The sequence below is a fragment of the Microchirus variegatus genome, assembly GCF_963457635.1.
Source record: "Microchirus variegatus genome assembly, chromosome: 8".
NCBI classification, from domain to species: Eukaryota; Metazoa; Chordata; class Actinopteri; order Pleuronectiformes; family Soleidae; genus Microchirus; species Microchirus variegatus.
The window spans coordinates 869,890-889,081 of record NC_139809.1 but is presented as its reverse complement, the minus strand read 5'-3'; the positions used below and the strand labels follow the sequence as shown (position 1 = coordinate 889,081).

General features: G+C 39.6%; 1 protein-coding gene across 1 annotated transcript in view; it reads right to left on the bottom strand.

Annotated features, from left to right (window-relative positions):
* The window catches only part of fgd4a (FYVE, RhoGEF and PH domain containing 4a), a gene marked incomplete at its 5' end in the record, with an annotated part of 48,568 nt that extends 29,762 nt beyond the window's left edge, over positions 1-18,806 (bottom strand). Inside the window, 12 exons of the mRNA XM_083893649.1 lie at positions 1,217-1,358; positions 1,470-1,523; positions 1,625-1,720; positions 3,463-3,522; positions 5,109-5,249; positions 6,853-7,003; positions 10,750-10,804; positions 11,841-11,866; positions 12,199-12,262; positions 12,443-12,577; positions 17,717-17,818; positions 18,788-18,806. Of these exons, the coding sequence (XP_083749775.1) occupies positions 1,217-1,358; positions 1,470-1,523; positions 1,625-1,720; positions 3,463-3,522; positions 5,109-5,249; positions 6,853-7,003; positions 10,750-10,804; positions 11,841-11,866; positions 12,199-12,262; positions 12,443-12,577; positions 17,717-17,818; positions 18,788-18,806 (1,045 nt within the window). The remainder of the gene's footprint in view (positions 1-1,216; positions 1,359-1,469; positions 1,524-1,624; positions 1,721-3,462; positions 3,523-5,108; positions 5,250-6,852; positions 7,004-10,749; positions 10,805-11,840; positions 11,867-12,198; positions 12,263-12,442; positions 12,578-17,716; positions 17,819-18,787) is intronic.
* Positions 18,807-19,192: the final 386 nt, after the last annotated feature.

Genomic DNA, 19,192 nt, shown 5'->3' with positions numbered 1-19,192 from the left:
TTGGGTTAGATGAAATAGATGACATTAGATTACATTAGCCTACTTTTTATTCTTATTCCAGATATTACCCCTGTGTTTGAGCACAACCGCTGTATGGGAAGATAAAAATAACTGAGAGGTGAAATGAAAATACTTAAGGGAGATTCATCCCCTACCTAATCTAAAACACTACTTTGCAGCTCAAATAGAAACTTAATGCACTTGGTTAAATTATATTTCTGAGCGAAGGTGGAATTTCGATTAAAACGTACAGGAAATCAACAAAGAACACAAGTAACTGAGGATATACTAACTATAAATACTTCAGATGTTGAAACTGTGTCATGAAGGAGGACCTGAATTAACTTTACTCCTAATAAACATACATTAATATATGGGCACAAAAGGGAGTGGTTGTATTTAAACAATGATTAAGTTGTTGCATTTGAAGCTTTGCAGCAACATTATCATTTACCACACACACATTTCTTTTTAGATATTTGCACATGACATTACAAACAGAATAGTGAAATTGGAAATAAGACAAATAGGTACATTAGTATGTATTTGGTCCCACACAAAATGTCATCTGTTTACAGGATGCTAGAAAACTGCTATAAGCAACAAGACTGCATTTTTATTTATTCATTTGTTGCGTGTTGTATCCACTGTGTGATACACCTCATCACATAATCACATAAAAAATAAGATTGCCATTGTCCAAGGAGTTTTAAAAAGAGATGATGACAAATAAAGTCGAGAGAAACTGAGGGGTTGAAAAAGTTTCTGGTTCACGAGACCGTTACAGTGAACACTCATTCAGTGTTAGGTCAGACTTTCACTGCCGATTGGGTTGGAAAACAAAACAAACTCACTCACACCTTTGGGCTTGAGTTTTTTGTTTGCTTTATGTGTTGACATGCCTCAACACTGGAGGCACATTTTAACTAATAATGGGAGTCACAGGCTCATGAGTAACCAAATAAGTTTGTTTGCTTTTCCAGACAAAGTTTACATGAGAAACGCAGGGACTCTTTACCAACATTTATACAAACTGGTTCCTGTTCGTGCAGAAACAGAGGCTGATATAAAGCACAACGGTGAAATCTCGATTCAGCTTGAGAGCTGAATCGTGATCTGCTTTTGCAGAAGAGTAAACGACCTGTGACGTTTATCACATCTTCTCATATGTACTTTCAATGTAGCCTGAACCCTGAGAGAAGTTCATGCAGGATACGGTAGTTGTGGTCATACACACCCAGTTGTAATGACTCTGACTTCAGTCCAATCACGGCCACCGTCAAACCAAAGTGACACTGTGGATTAGTGGTTAGCACTGTTGCCTCGCAGCAACAAGGATACAGGGTTTGATTCCCAGTCTGGTTTCATCCCACTATCAAAACATGTATGAATGTTCGACACATTCACTCAGGTTGGTCCAGCCTCCTTCCTCCCTTATCGCTTCTCTTGCTACACGAATGCTGCCTCACTCTGCTGTCACTGCACGTGAAGAGCAGAGTCATCAGAGCCAAGTCTAACTCCATCTGTTGCAGTGTTTGATTATGATGAGAGTGTCCCTGACTGAAGAATTAATAGTTTAAATGTTAGCTTTACATATCGGTCTGCTAATCATGCAATGTCTTACTCCATCCACTGTTATTTGGACTCGTGCTAGTGAAAGTGTTATCACATCTCCCAGGTGTTGCTGTTCACTATTATCTGCGCCATGGCAACAGGAGGTCTGGAGCAGACAGATGTGTGGAGTCCTAGTTCAGAACAATAAGAACCCATCCAGATCCAAAAATCCTATAATCCCCTGTACAAGGGCACAGAGTCAAAAAATATGCGGGAAAATAAAACAAAGAAACAAAGCATGATGCATCTTAAAATATTTGAGCTATTTTTGTTATTGTATAAATATCATACAAACACCAAAACCCAACATTGTATTGTGGCCAGTGTGAATGTGTGTCTTCTATTTCAGAGCTGCAGTCCCACAAAGTACTCTGTTTAAGAGGCTTGTTATAAACTCATTTTAGGTCATTATGTGGCCTTTATAAAAGAAACACACATGATTGAAGATAATGGGGGATATTAAAGATTCACATATTTATCTTTAGCAGGAACCAAATGGCATGTTATCTCAATAAATACATAAATAAGAAAAAGTCAACATAACATATGTGTGAACTTGATCCAAAGAACAAATCACTTTCCTCTTATCACAGAAAGAACAAATCCTTATCGATTGCATCAAATAATAATAACTGATGTCCCACAGTCTGCTGACGTAAAAACCACATCAGTTACAGACTTTGTTTAATTCACAAGCTTTATTTATAGTCTATTCTTAAACTGACAAGCTGCATATTTAGGATTTTTGACAGGTGACAGCTCTCGCACTGATGGATACACTCGTCTACCAGCACCTGTGAGTGCATGTGTGTGTGTGTGTGTGTATCTGTGGCTTTCTGTGATGAAACCATATCTTCCTCCAGAGTTGTTTGTTCCTCTGTGGCTGACCCTCACCAGCACTGCTCGCCTCTAACACTCAAACCCGACACGAGCTGTAGTCTGCTCTGTAGTAGCTCTTGTTGAGCAGTGTCGCTGTCATAACAAAACATCTCTACAGTACCTGTGGACACTCCTCTGCGGTAGAGATGGCCTCTCCAAACAACACGATTCGTATCCATATCACAATGTCTCCTCCGCTCCAGTTTTATCAGCGATAAGGGAATTTTACTTCTTCCTTCAGAAGCAAGTCTCCCTGTTGTCTGAATACTTCATGTCTGTATTTACTCATCACACTATCAGCGCACCTGCCCCTTCGCTGTACAAACCGGTTTCCTGGAAACCAGTGTCACCAGGTGAGGGAGGGAACAGCAGCAGAGGGAGGAGGAAGAAGAAGCTGTCGTTCACTTTTAACCTTATTAACAGGAACAAGGTGGAGTGGAAAAACATTAATATTAGCTGTAACAGTTAATATTTTACCACATGACCAAAATGACATTACCCAACACGTGTTCTAATATCACAAACTGTGTTGTACTTTATTGCTTCTGAGCCGCTGTATCCTAACTGTGCCTCACATCTGCAAAACCCAATTTTGACAAAATCTAAACCGTGATCCACTGCAGCGATAGATCAGACATTAAAAAGCCCAAATCACACAGGGGGGTCTGTTCTCATCTTCTGGTAATGATGAGCAAAAAGACACCATTGAATATATTAAAAAAGGCATCAATGTGGCCCATGAGGACACACGTATGCTAAGTAACCTCATTTGCATCACTGCTATAGATTGAGATAACTACCATTCAAATGTATCTCATAAATAATGGAAAGAGGAGATTGTATTAAAGTATTAAAGTCACACCCCTTTAATCATACTGAGCTCACGCTGGTGATCATGCATGTGTGGGTGTATGTGTGCACACTAGAATGTATTTCCTCTTTAAAACCTTTCCTGGCATAAACACTGACCTTGTCAGAACCAGGCGTTCTCATGGAGTCCAAATAAGGTGGAACCTCATTTTTGAGGAACTGGTTAGGGGATAAGATTTGAATTGTGGTTAGGATTAGGCATTATGATTATGGTTAGTGCGGTAAGAAATGGAAGTCGATGCAGATTCCCTAAAAGGATAGCTGCATGTGTGTGTGTGTGTGTGTGTGTGTGTGAGAGAGGGCACGTGTGACTTTTTAATGCTTAGATTTGGCTACTGAATGAGACCAGATGCGTCTCTGTTCTCCCTCCCTCTATCCTCCCATAATGGACAATTACCAAAGAGTTATGGTTTTCTGCCACAAACATAATAGAGTGAAAATTAAAAGGCCATGTGAAGCCTTTATGTGGTCAGAGTAACCAGATGAGACCCCGTCTCTGCAGCTCACACAGCAAACATACACATCCAATTCCCGATAATGCAATTCTGTGATGAATTCTTCTTGTACAATGAATAAACCAATCAGTCTATACAGCATATTTATGGCAACCCAGTGTCGTGTCCTTTTCCTCTGACAGAACGTAGGTTCATTATTCCTTCTAGTTTTTGTCTAATATTTGGTGCAACACAGCCAGAAATGTGAATGAAAACAGTAGAGTATAATAGTGATGTTGTTGTTTTTGTTGTCATAATTCTGCCTCTGTTTGCTTTTCATGACCATAAAGTATGTCATATTATTTCTATGCTGCATCCTTCATCTGAAAATTAGCTCTGTCAATCAAAACTATCAGTGCGTATGAATCCACAGCGTCAGCACAGAAGCATTTATCCTGTCAAACTGTGAAACTACAGGAGGTTTTGAGCTGTAGAATTAACCTCAGGAACCTTATGTGGCTGCTTTTTTATGTAGTAGTTGTTCACAAGTGCAATGATGCTGTTGCGTCTATCTGTCTTCACACACAAAACAAATCACTTCCTGTGTGCAGTGCAGGAATGTCGCACACCCCTACACTGAGACAGACAGAGAGAGTCATGTGGAGCTGATGTAGAGCTGATGTAGAGCTGATACGCCTCCAAACCAACACAAATGTATTTCGATAACACATCTAAAAACAACCGAGTTGACCAAAGTGCTGCAGGATATAAAATAATGTAAACTAAAAGCAATATAAAAAACAGAATTGAAAACCAATAAAACACAGAAATAAGGTTAAAAGGGTACAATTCCTCAGGTCGCTAAATGTCAAAGCAGCTCTTCTCCTTTTTGCTCATGTTGTTCTTCATGGGCCGACGCCTCCCTCTTCTCACTGCATCCTATACCTACAGAAGCCTCAGCATGTGAAGATAAGCTTCAAGCATGATCTGAACATGCTCTCTGGCTCGTGTCTAATGAGAGCAAGTGCTGTCCTACGATCCTGAACCTAAACCCCCCCCCCCCACACTCCTTAAACACTTCCTGTCTGCACTTCAAAGAGAACATAAAACAAGAAAGAGAGGCAAAGAAAAAAATGACCAAGATAAAACTATTTATTACTTCAACTGATGTATGAAGTAATGAGTAAAAGCTATATTTAGAGAAAAGAGGTATAAGGTTCAAACAGCACCACAGAGATAGTGACTCTATGCCTCTGTGAAAGGGATGGATTGTTAGAGTGACAGTGTGTGATAGCATCAACACTCTCTCACTTCCCCCTTTCTACAGTGCATCTTTTCTTTCCTCTTTTCTTCGTCGTTCTCATCTGCCGCCTCCATCTCCTCCTCCTCCACCTCCCTGTGACCTGCTTCACGTACCTCGGAAAACAGATCACAGCTGCTGGGCAGGAGCCACTAAACGTGTCAATCAATATCCTGTGTCCACTCAATCATCACGTCTGACTGAGCCCCAGCAGAAAGGCCTTTTCACAAATGAGCAACAATGCTTCTACTGGACCAAATGGATTTGAAACAGACAGTTGCAGTGTTGTTGTTTTTTTGTTTTTTTTAAAGCAATGGCATTTGTGCCTATAAAAAGCACTGAACTACAGTAAACCCCAGCAAACCAGCTGCACTCACATATTTGTCTTAAATCAGTTATTTTCAACATTGCCCCAAGGGTATTTCTTCCTGTGTGTTCAGTCTATTTTCTGACCCAATATTTACCAAAAATAACCATTTAAATTTCCATCATAATTCCTGAAGTGAAAATGCTTTTTTAACTTCTCCAAAAATAACCCCCATGAGAAAGTGCACAAACTGTTGAGTACGTTGTTGTTCAGATACTGGCTGAAACTCGTCCGTCACTGAAGAAATGCACTTGTTAATATTCCGATGCACCGAGTATGAGGCAAAGAACCACAACAGATGCCTTGTACAAGGGAGACGTTTGTGAGAGGACGGAGGTTTTGTCCCAAACATTGCAGAGGCTGTTATGTAAAGGAGAGTTTTATGAAACCAAAACTATCACCGTTTACCCTGAAAACACACTCTGACATTTTGAAAATGTAACATTATAGGCTTTGGATTCCTCCACACTTTACAGAGGCACGTCGGATGACCTCAAAAATGTGTGGTTTTTGGTGTTTTTTATAGTTTTCTCAAAACCGTGACCTTCAGGAGCAAAGGAGTAAGACATCATTCACACAGCAGGATGTGTTGTGTAACTGCTCTATACTTCAAATTAGTGTAGCTTACTAATTAATTTGATGTATAAGGACTCTTACTTCTGAGGCCAAAGAACAATCCAAAGATCACATCGTCATTAATAATAGCACATTAACTCCAGCTTCAGTAAAATTGTTATCTAAAATACTGTTGAACACCAATATATGTCCTTGAACATAGACTTTAAGACTTTGAAAAGAACAGATTGATTCGCCATCTAATGAAAATCAGGTGATGGAGAGGTCACGACAGGAGTAAAAATGGAATAACGGTCAGAATGGTGAAGATTTATATCCAGGGAAAAAGCAAGTAAGCACCCAAACCAAGTGACATGGTCACTTTACTGCATTTCAGTATTACCGTACAACACAACAATCACATTCATCTAATAATCTTGTTCTCAACAGATGCGTGGAGCTTAAACAGAGGGAGTAACAAGATACAACGGAGGTCGGTAAGAATCCCATGTGACTCATGTCGCTGATATAAAAATATCTGATATCAAAGCCTTGTATAACATCAATAGAACAACAACAAAAGGCATTTTTAGGACATTTTTTTGGAGCTGGTGTTAGTTCAAATTTTGAAACACATTTCAAGTGGTAAATCAATGCAACATACTCTTGATGAATTATTAATTTAAACACATTTATCCCCCATTGTTCCTTTTGCATTTGGGAAACACTAACTCGCAGAGATTCATTAATACTAAACAGATTTGACCCAATGCATAATGAATGAAGTAAATAGACGCTGGATATAAAGCCAATCAAACAGAATGGGTAAAGACTTGTGTCTCAAACAGGATCTTTGTGTTCAGTATGAATGGATCCTTCTGACCGAGGCCACTGCAGCCCATATTCTCAGCCCAGAGCTGGAATGCGCAGAAAAGCCTGCAGTCCTGAAAGCAAGCAGTCGAGTCTGCAGCCAAGGTTGGGGCACTGATGGGACAGAGAGGGAGAGCAATAAGAGCAAGGCTCAAACTTCCTGTTTCACATTGAACCAAATGTATTTTCTCTCTTCCTCATTTGTGACAGCAAGTTTATCAAAAAAATATTAACTGAACCAGGTCTGCACGCTGGTGCTGCTTATCTGAGCTCACAGAGCTCATTAAATCAACACACACACACACACACACACACACACACACACACACACACACACACACACACACACACACACACACACACACACACACACACACACACACACACACACACACACACACACACACACACACACACACACACACACACACACACAACATTCTTGTACTTGCTGCATACTGAGGACTGGGTTGCTGACAAAGTGAGGACCAGCATTTCCACTTTATAACTCAACATAATTACAAAGATCTACTTTATGAATGACATCTACAAAGAACTACTGGTTGCAGTACCATGAAATGTCTGCAGGTGGAGCCCCATAGCAAAAAGGGCAGGAAAACTTTTATTTATTTTTAATTTTTGGTCCAAAATTTGACAAAACCGTCATACTATACTATGTCGTCCAAAATTTGAAAAAAAAAATGTACCCAAATTTTTTTGTCCAAAATTTACCCACATTTTTTTGTCCAAAATTTACCCAAATTTTTTTGTCCAAAATTTACCCAAATTTTTTTGTCCAAAATTTACCCAAAATGTTTGGTCCAAAATTTACCAAAATTTTTGGTCCAAAATTTCTGGTCCAAAATTTGACCCAACATTTTTCTTCCAAAATTTGACAAAACCGTCATACTATACTATGTCGTCCGAAATTTGAAAAAAAAAAAATGTACCCAAAATTTTTGGTCCAAAATTTGCCCAAAATGTTTGGTCCAAAATTTGACCCAACATTTTTCTTCCAAAATTTGACCCAACATTTTTGGTCCAAAATTTGGTCCAAAATGTTTGGTCCAAAATTTTTGGTCCAAAATTTTTGACCCAACATTTTTCGTCCAAAATTTGACAAAACAGTCATACTATACTATGTCGTCTAAAAGTTTAAAAAATTTGACCAAACATTTTTGGTCCAAGTTTTTGGTCCAAAATTTGACAAAACCGTCATACTATACTTTGTCGTCCAAAATTTGAAAAAAAAAATGTACCCAAATTTTTTTGTCCAAAATTTACCCACATTTTTTTGTCCAAAATTTACCCACATTTTTTTGTCCAAAATTTACCCAAATTTTTTTGTCCAAAATTTACCCAAAATGTTTGGTCCAAAATTTACCAAAATTTTTGGTCCAAAATATCTGGTCCAAAATTTGACCCAACATTTTTCTTCCAAAATTTGACAAAACCGTCATACTATACTATGTCGTCCGAAATTTGAAAAAAAAAAAATGTACCCAAAATTTTTGGTCCAAAATTTGCCCAAAATGTTTGGTCCAAAATTTGACCCAACATTTTTCTTCCAAAATTTGACCCAACATTTTTGGTCCAAAATTTGGTCCAAAATGTTTGGTCCAAAATTTTTGGTCCAAAATTTTTGGTCCAAAATTTTTGACCCAACATTTTTCGTCCAAAATTTGACAAAACAGTCATACTATACTATGTCGTCTAAAAGTTTAAAAAATTTGACCAAACATTTTTGGTCCAAGTTTTTGGTCCAAAATTTGACAAAAAAAGTCATACTATACTATGTCGTCCAAAAAGTGAGGTTTTTTTTTTGACAAATAGAGTATAGCATGTTATAGCAACCTAAGGAAGTGATTTCAATAAAACAAACAAACAAAGTGAGAACCGGCCAAAATGTCCTCACTCCGTAAAAATGACCTCACTTTGTTGGTTAAAAACCCTCACTGGTCCTCAGTATGCCGCAAGTACAAGAACACACACACACACACACACACACACACACACACACACACACACACACACACACACACACACACACACACACACACACACACACACACACACACACACACACACACAGGTTTCCATGACTTCAGAGGACATTGCATTGACTTACATTCATTTCCTGGAGACTTACTGTAACCCTAACCATCATTAGTACTGGCATAATCCTAACTCTAACCACAACCTAACCTTAAAACATGTCTTAACCTTAAAATGTAGTCATTTACATTATGGGGATTGATTGTCAACATAAGGAAGACAAGTCCCAATAATGTGTCCCCACAACGTAAGGAATACCAGGTACACACACAAGCACCCTGCACTTAATCCCACACGTCCTGGTGGAACTAAACAAACAGCATCAGCATTTCTGGTTCAGCTCCATGGAAAAGCTCAGCAGAAAGATAAACCCGAGGTACACGGAGGAGACAAAATGACAAGATGATCGGCTGTGACAAACACAGCCACCGAGACTGTGACACAGCAGTTTTACTGTGGTATTTAGAAAAGAGAAGGAGGGGAAAAAAAATACAGAAATAAGCAGAATAAGAAAGAGAATACATGTTAAACATATTCTATGTGTACAGTAGTCGTAGTTATGGTGATGAGAAGCCTCCTCTTTTATTTTTGGTCATATTATCATAATATTATTATGTACCAGGCTCCTGCTACATTTATGACAGGTTACTGATATACTGCAAGATAAAACATAACCTTTTCATTTCCAATTATCTATCACACTCACATGAGGTAGCAGACGACAGCAGAGATGACGCCTCAATGATCCGTCCGTTCGTACACGAGAGTTTGTTTATCTCTGCATGCTGGCTCTGTCTGTGTCTGACATACTAACACTTCTTTATCCGTCTGAAAGTCTGGGTTTTGTGTGATGTAAGAAATGAACGAGTCTACGGAGTCTCAACAAGGCAACATCAAGTCCCAGCACTCCAAGACAATCACACTAACAATTAAGACTGAACAACTGATCATTTTCAAACCTAAATCACAACAACACAACTGTAAATTTGCAAAGGCTGTAGAGCTGCAACTAACGATTATTTTCATAATCGATTAATCTGTCGATTATTTTGTCGATTAATCGATGAATCGTTTGGTCCATAAAATGTCAGAAAATGTTAGAAAAACGATGATCAGTGTTTGTCAAAGCTGGAAATTACGATGTTCTTGAATGTCTTATTTTGTTCACAAACCAAAATGATTCAGTTTTAATGATTTCTTTGTTTATGTGGAGCAAAGAAACCAAGAAAATATTTACATTTAAGAAGCTAAAACAATCAGAAATCTTGTTTTAATCATGAAAAAAGCTTCAAACCAATTATCAATTATCATAATAGTTGCAGATTAATTTAGTTATCGATTAATAATCGATTCATCGATTAATAATCGATTCATCGATTAATAATCGATTCAGCTTAATCGTTTCAGCTCTAAAAGGCTGGAATTTATTTGTTCTGTTCTGTGTCATAAACCAATTCAAAAATGCAATACATTTTAAATTGAAGTTACAGTACAGTTCAATTCCATTTTATCTGTATAGCAGCAAATCACAACATATATTATCTCATTATCTTTACAATATTATAGAGATTTGATGGCATCTCATGGTAACGCTCCATCTTGATTTGAATTCTATAACAGTAAATATTATTGTTCTGAAGCTTAACTTAAAAAAACTATAATAAAACACAGATCACATCCGCAATCAGTCATTTTATCCAAATCATTGGGCCTAACTCGCAGCAGTGAGTCTCATCTTTATATAACCTCATAACCTCCCTTTTTATTCCACCTTGATTTGGATCTGTGAATGTGTGAATGTTTACCTGCTCAACTGCACCAGGAACAGCTCTAACACAGTCTTGCTTGTATGGGAAGTGTCTTTAAGAGCAGAGGAAGCATTACAGAAAATAATACTGCTGCAGATAAACTTAATGCTTTCAACAGCAGAGAGTGAGTAAGTGTGAGTGCACACAGAGGGGAGATGGAGTGGAGCGATTGAGCCCCAACAGGAAGAAAAGCAGGAGACGTATTTTGTCTTTTATTAGCTGGTAACAAAAAGGTCATTACTGCAGTATTTCTTTGCAGTTTTATAAGTGATATTTACTGAGGCCACACTGTTTCTTTGTTGATATTAGCAATCAGCAGCAACTACACACAGTTAAGATCATATCTGTCATCGTGGGCTCATATTACAGCTGTAGAGACAAGGTGACTCAAAAAAATCATAGTTGTGTTTGTGCAAGGATCAGTGATAGCAAGCCAAGGTAGTGTTTAAGCACACACACACACACACACACACACACACACACACACACACACACACATAGACCTGCTTATTCTCTAACAACAGCTCACTGTGGACAACTGAATGTGATCAAACCAAACACAATTAACTGAAATGAGAATCTTTGCTGATCTGTAGCGCAAATGCTGAGACAGTCTGTTGCTGAGAGGCTCAGTCAACAACGCCTTGAAGAAAATTAATAGACCACAGCAGCCACTACATCTCACTCCCTCTCTCTCTCTCTCTCAGCCAGTCTGCCTCTCTCTCTCTCTCTCACACACACTTTGCTGCCACACTAAACTACAATACCTGCATATGTAGGGTTTGTCTCCTGTGATGTGACGTGTGCACCTCCCTTTGTTCACCATCACATCGACTGGTAACATGCCTGCATGTTTGCATGTGTCTCCATGGTCACGAACCACCCACGTTTTCTTCAGACTATCATCTCTGTCAACCTAAAGCCACACACACACACACACACACACACACACACACACACACACACACACACACACACACACACACACACACACACACAGCTGCTGTATGTGTGCACTCGGTGGCTGCAGCTCGCCTGCTCTGCCTGGTGAACCACAAAACCTAAAAGGAAAAATAAAAAGCACTAACCTGAGTAGAGGTTGCGTCCGGTGTGTCTGTGAAAGGAAATTAAATTCCCCACAGCTCGGATGAAGTGAAAAGGACCTCTCCTCTCTCTCTCTCTCTCTCTCTCTCTCTCTCTCTCTCTCTCTCTCTCTCTCTCTCTCTCTCTCTCTCTCTCTCTCTCTCTCTCTCTCTCTCTCTCCCTCTCTCTCTCTCTCTCTGCGCCCTGTCACTCGCCCTGGCAGGTTCAGGCTCGTGTTAATCTGCTGCCTCGCTGCATCCTCCCTTCCGACTCTCGCTCTCTCTCTCTCTCTCTCTCTCTCTCTCTCTCTCTCTCTCACACACACACTTGAACACACAATGACACACTGACTCATCCTCTCACTCAGCCTCTCTGTGATGCTTCTCTCTTCTTTCACCCTTTTCTAATTGCTCCGTCTTCCCCTTCACTGCGAGGGGAAGATAATCACATTCCAGTAGAGATGGGGGCATACGGCGGGGGAGCGACACTCGGCCACACAGTAAAGCCCCCTCTGTGTATGAGTGTGTGTGCACATGCCTGTGTGTGTGTGTGTGTGTGTGTCGCATAGACAATCAGTCCCATTGTGTTGGGCGAGGGGAGGGCCGACCGGAGGGTAAGAAGCCAATGGCCACACTCATCTGCTGCCCCTGTGGCTGCTGGTGGCTATAGCAGATAAAGGTGTGACACAGAACAACCCCCATCCCGGAGGAGATGTGGGGGTGAGGGATGATAAAGAATCCATCTGTAGAGGGTAGACGCCTGAGATTTGGGGGTGGGGGTGTAGGGTTTGAAATGAAATCCACCCACTTTTTCCCATTAAAATCAAATCTGTGGCTTCACACTCCTGACAGGAGGCAGTAGGAGAAATATGAAAATATTTGAATCCTTTGTTGTTTCTCATGCTGTCACTATCAGTGGTGATTGCTCTAATACAGCAGGGGAAGCTCAGCTTCCTCCAAAATGTGGTCAAATATGCGCTGTGTTGCGTTTACATTTCAATACTAATTCTGCGCTAGAATCAGCTGTTTTCGTATATTCCCGTAGCAGCCGCTGCATTGAAACCACCTGTTCTTTATGGGACGGCACAGATTGTCACTGTGGTGAGCTCAAAGGTGATTGGACAAATGCGGCAAAAACGTCACTTCCACGGAAGCTCAGCTTCCCTGGGAGTCAATGGAGCAGTGGGCAGATAATTGGAGGAACTGTCTGAAAAGCGGAACCAGTTTTTGATTGACAGTGTTGTAGAAACATACACGACAGAGTCTTTTCTGCTTCAGTTCTGTGGATTTTGAGACGGAAGTCTGTAGACAAAGCTTGTTCACATACACTGTAAATAAAAACACTATTATACTGGACCTGAAATGAGCTTCCCCTGTTTCAAAGACCAGCAACCATTCAATCAATCTACCTTTACTCAGAAGAAGAGGTCTCTGAAAGGATCACTCTAGGTCCATATTCCAATCATTCACCTCCATCTCACTTCACTATCATAGCTGTTGTGCCTCCACCTTCCCCCTGTCAGTTGTGAGGTGAAACGCTCCACTAGGTGGAGCACAGACATTTCACCACCGACGTGAAAACAAAACGCTGCTATATTGAAAAACCCAGAGAGAGTCATGTTGAGCTGAGAGGCTTCAATCAGCACAGTGTGAACTCATCTGACTGTCATAGATATTTGTTTATGTTTAAAAGTTACATATTACAGCTTTAAGCTCTACGATTCTGCTTCAGGCTGGGCAATAGTGCAACAACATAAATCATGATATAACTGTCTTCAATCGTAAAATAACAATGTGTAAAGGTATATTAATATCAATATACTGGTCATGAATTGCACAAACGGACTTCGAGGTTTAATGCATGTGACAATTTTGAATATTTTTGCTTAAAATGTGTGAACTAATCATGCATTTTTGTTGTTTTGTGTCCATCAAATCCCCCAAAAAACAATATAGTGTTTTTTCTGGGTCTGAACAAGGACAAACAAACATGTTTCAACTAAAAAACAACTACACAAATATATGATGGTTCAATATGCAAATAGATGCAAATGTTGTGTTGTTTTTGTCTTCTTCGGGTCAAGAACGGTGCACTCTGTCGTGTTTGCCTAACGTTTCTTTGTTCTCAAACTGTAAAACCTGTCCGTAGAAATGACCTGCAGGTACTGATAGATGTTAAAGTTGCACATGTTTTTGTTTGGATGCAGTGCAAATCCATGCACCACCACAACTCAGGAAACGGAAAGGACCCTCACTCCTTTTTTCTAGTCCCGACCACCTTTATCTCATCTTTTCTTTGACTCTTTAACTTTACTCTTTCCACCTTCATCTCATTTCTTATTTTCTAATGTTAAACTGCTGCAGCAGAATTATTTACCACATGCCATCTACTGTATAAGCACAGCCAGACATGTACAGTATTACCATTAAAAAGGCATCCTGTCAGCAGTTATAAGAACCGACCAGCTCGCAGCCTATTTACACTCTGTTAGGCTCACACATACCATGATACACTAAGAGTCTGTGCAGTGCAGGCCTCATTACACTGTAATTAGTGACAGGAAGAGGGAGAGGGAGCAATAAATGTACCCAGACCTCACAATGAACAGTAAATGAGTATGTGTTGCTTACATGTGTCTTTTGGATCTTTCTGACCTTGTAGCATCTCTCATGGAGAACAAAACCTAGTCCCAATGACGCAGAGTCTAATTTCTGAGGAAGTTAAGTTTAGGGCTAAGATTTCAATCATGGTTAGGTTATAGTTAGGGTTAGCATGGTTCACAGTTTCTCTAGTCTGGCCAAATGAATACAAGTAAATGCAGCGTTATAAGACAGTGTTTCCCAACCCTGGTCCTCAGGGAACACAGCCCTGCTCCAACACACCTGATTCAAATGAATGGGTTGTTATCAGGCTTCTGCAGAGCTTACTGATGAGATGGCCATTTGAATCAGGTGTGTTTGAGCAGGGAAACATCTAAAGCCCTGAGGACCAGGGTTGGGAAACACTGTTCTAAGAGGAATAGCTGAGCAAATGTATGTGTTGCATGCGCTGCAGAGGTATTACCACTAACAGGTCAGTCCCACTGCTCAAGGGTCACAGAGCCTGCAGTCAGACACACACACATGCATGCACAGGCGAGAGGTCATTAGTCGTAGTTCAATTTTAAGCTTCTCATAAATCTGTGTCACTAATGGGCAACAGCAGAGTGGAAATGTTTAAAGAAAAGGCATCTGAAACACTTCATTTATGTAATGTTAGTTTCCATAGAAAATAGACATCTTCACTTGTGTTGTTTTGTATTTAATAAGTATTAGGCATGCAACTTGAAACATTTAACCCTATTACTCATCAAAATAAATTAAGTTCTACAAGTGAGATCGTCTTTTAGTTTAATGTTGCTAATCAGAGTAAATCTTGAAGAGAGACTTTAAGATGCACCGTTGACATAATATGATTCCTCAGGGGAACAGGAAAAGGATCAGAGTGAAAAGTGTGTATCTTTCAAAGCTTCTGGATGTAACATTATCAGCAGCATCACGAGTGTTTCCTGTGGTATGATAAAACGATGCTATCATGGTAAATTGTCTGTATTTACATAACGCTTTTCTAGTCTTGATGAACAAACGCTTGAGTGCCTTGATATTTGCAGGTTTTCATTTCAGGGAAAGATTAAAAATAAATGACGGTTTAAATACTTTAATATGAAAACTGAAATCCAGGAATCTGTATCGCTGCTTGTGTTGCATCTAAAGCGAGAGCCTGTGATTCAGAACCTATAATTAACTTCCACACAGTTACTGTCCTAATCAAAAATGACAAGTGAGAATTCTAAAAGCAACCCTTATGCACCGCTCCTGTCAGCTTTTAGCCTAATTGCCACAGTTATGTTAATCAGTCGGACTAAGCGATGTTATGTTGGAGAAAATAAGAACATCATATTAATTTTTCAGTGGCGGCCACTGAAGCCCTGATCAGTATTTTACCAGGACATGAAATAGAGTAAAATGTCAGACACTGAGCGTGGGGGAATATTAAATAAATCTAATCTCTTATGAGTAACATGTTCATTGATTATTATCAGCAGGATGGTCCGGTGTTTCCATAGAGACACTTGAGTGAAGTATTGGTTTTCAGACACAGTGAGTTATGTGTCTGTTTAAGTATTCAGGTGAGCGATATACATATACATGCAAATATGCATTTTGTGGAGGGAACACACAGGATGCATTGATGCAGAAACAGACACTGGAGATACAGACGTCTGAGGAAGAGAAACGCAGACTAACACTCGACGCAGTCACGCTGCTCGCTGAGAGATTAGCTCTTCTTCTCTGTTTAGGAACGGATCAATCTGTTCTCGCTCACTGTGAATGTGAGAATCCCTCCTGAATATCACATTCACACAAACTCTGTTACCTTTAAACTGGATGCATTCAAAAGTTTAAGCACATTCACTGTTCTTTTAGCTCTCTTCGTGCTCTACTGTGTTCACGTGTGTGCACAGTGTTTAGCTGCAGGTTCATCAGAACTTTTTTGGCAAAAACAACAGCATGCTCACATGCACATGGGATTGACAAAGGGGTGCGAGAGTGGATCGGAAACTGCAAAGCTGTGAGACTAATGACATGCGCTTTGAAAAGTTAAAACTCTATTAACTTTAGAGTTGTTAGTTTAATCTCACCAAAGATCATACATGATCATTTAACCTGATCGATGCAGCTTTAAAACACAAATCTTTTTTAATTACACTACTGGTCAAAAGTTTGGGGTCACCGCTACAATTTTTTTGTTTTCCATTAAAACTCACACTTTTATTCATCAAAAGAGTTGCAAAATGAATAGAAAATATAGTCACAACACATATTTTTATTCAAAATAATGAAACTTTGGTTTTTGTCAAAGAACCAGCAAAACTGTTTTCAGCTGTGCTAACATCATTGCACAAGGGTTTTCAAGGGTTTTCTAATCATTCAATAGTCTTCTAACATGATTAGCAAACACAATGTACCATTAGAACAGTGTAAATGTGCCTCTATACACCTATGTACATATTCCATTAAAAACCAGACGTTTGCAGCTAGAATAGTCGTTTACCACATTAACAATGTATAGAGTGTATTTATGATTCTGATTGAAAAAAAGAGCTTTCCTTCAAAAATAAGGACATTTATAAGTGAGCCAAAACTTTTGACCGGTTGTGTACATTGAAGGTAATTTGTTGTTTTTCTCACCAAATGCTCACAAAATTCATGTTTAGTTTGAAGTCAGAGCAAAAACATAGAAGGGTCATGATAATCACAAAGAAACTATGTCATACAGACTTGTTTTTCTAATAAGAAAATAAAGTATTGCATATTTTACATCACAGCAGCTCAGTAATAGATCTTTTCCTCCTGTTTGGCAGAATGAAGATCTCATCAACAGCTTCTTCATCCATCCAGTCAAAATAAAGGTAACTGTGTCAGTCACTATAAAATCATTTCAAACACTTGATTCTGTTGCTATTCAACATGCGATGAAGACTTCACACTCAGGCTTTTGTTTCATCTTCTCTACTCTCATTGTCAAGTGAAACATTTTCTATGTGCATACATTTTCGTCTGTCCTTTGCTTCTTCACACCTCACTTCTTTCCTCCCACTCACCACACACACACATATATGGTATATACTGCTCACCTAACACCTCCTGGCCACTGCAGCTGGTGTTTCCCACATCACATCTCCTGTCTTTGTGTCACATCTTTGGACTGAGAGGAGAGGAGCCAGGCCATTAAGCAACCACATCTCTATGTGCAAAGAAGTGGTGGCTCTTCAAATACAAACACACATACACACACACCATTAATTATACCCACACCACACACACACACATACACACACCCTTGCTGTTTTCATTGACTCCCTCCTCCCCCTCCTCCTCCTCCTCCTCCTCCCCGTGCACCACCCACATTATGAAGGTCAATGATGAGTGATTGGCATTGTCTGCAGACGCACATGTTTACAGACACAAGCACGCAGAACAAAAGCTACAAAGAAACAGCAAATAAGCTACACAAGCACAGCGGGGCAGCATCTGTCATGTCAAGCAACGGGTCAACATTTGCTCCTGCATCACAGCAACAATTCACCTTGGAATGGTTCCACACACACATACACACACAGTGTCACGCTGCTATTACAGTCTCCCTGATATAACTGAACCCACAGAAATCAATGCAGTGAGTGTGCAGTGCAGAGTTGGTCCAGATGGAAAATAACTTGGCCAGGCAACAGCATTTATCTTATTGATTAAACAATTAGTTTACGTAGAATGTTTGAAAACCATCTCGGCACAAAATATGCTCAGATGCTTTGATTATCCACCTTGTTTTTCCCATTACTTCTCACAGTAAACACTAAAAATCCTATTATAATCCACCCTGAATTAACAGTACTTCATTTTTATCAGTGCAAATTAAACAAGAAACAAAGATGAAAGGGATACAGTTTTTGCTGATCATAAAAAAGTATTTGACCACAGACAGACTGTACTGTGTGAGGGTTAATGTATGCACATATATTTACACCAACCCTTTCCCACTTTGCCTGCTTGAATGACTATTCTGCAGGCTTCGCTGGTCTGATCCTGCAAACAGGAACGACTTGTTTCCTTTTACATCATTTAACACTCACATAAGAGGACAATCCCATCACAGCAGGCCTGAGCGGATTCGGCGCTGCGTTCAGACTAATGATAAGCGACGTGGGAGGTTTAGACCTCATCTACATACATATTGAAACCACAACATTACAGCAGCACAATAGAGTGTGCTGTGATGTATCAAACAAATAAGTTGTTGTAAACAGCGGTTTTAAAAACTCTTATGATGGCTGAGTGCCATTTAGCTGCTTCAGACTCAGCGTCTTTGTGTTTTTCATGCTGACTCACGCTGTCACATTAGTCTGACTTACTGGAACAGAAAAGAGTCATTGTTAACATCAACACCTGTGCTTTTCCGTCTCTCTGACTTTGTTTAGTCTTATCATGTGACGCACAATGAGAGGAACTTTAGTCAGAGAACCTTTAATCAGCTGACAGTTTTGATGGCAGGAGGCCTCCAAGTGGAAACAATTGGAACTGCATGTCATGTGTTATTTAGCCTGTCTCCTCGTCCACATGGAAATAAAAGATAATCACTGAATTGATTATTTCCAAAAGAGATGGAACTGTACATGAACTGCTACCATATTACAAGGCATAGCAATGTATTGCTCTAATTTTAAAGAGCCTTAAATTGCATCAGATTTCTTTAAATTTGCCTCTGACTTTCCACTGATCGACAACAGCATTGGCCATAAATAATACATATTGGTTGA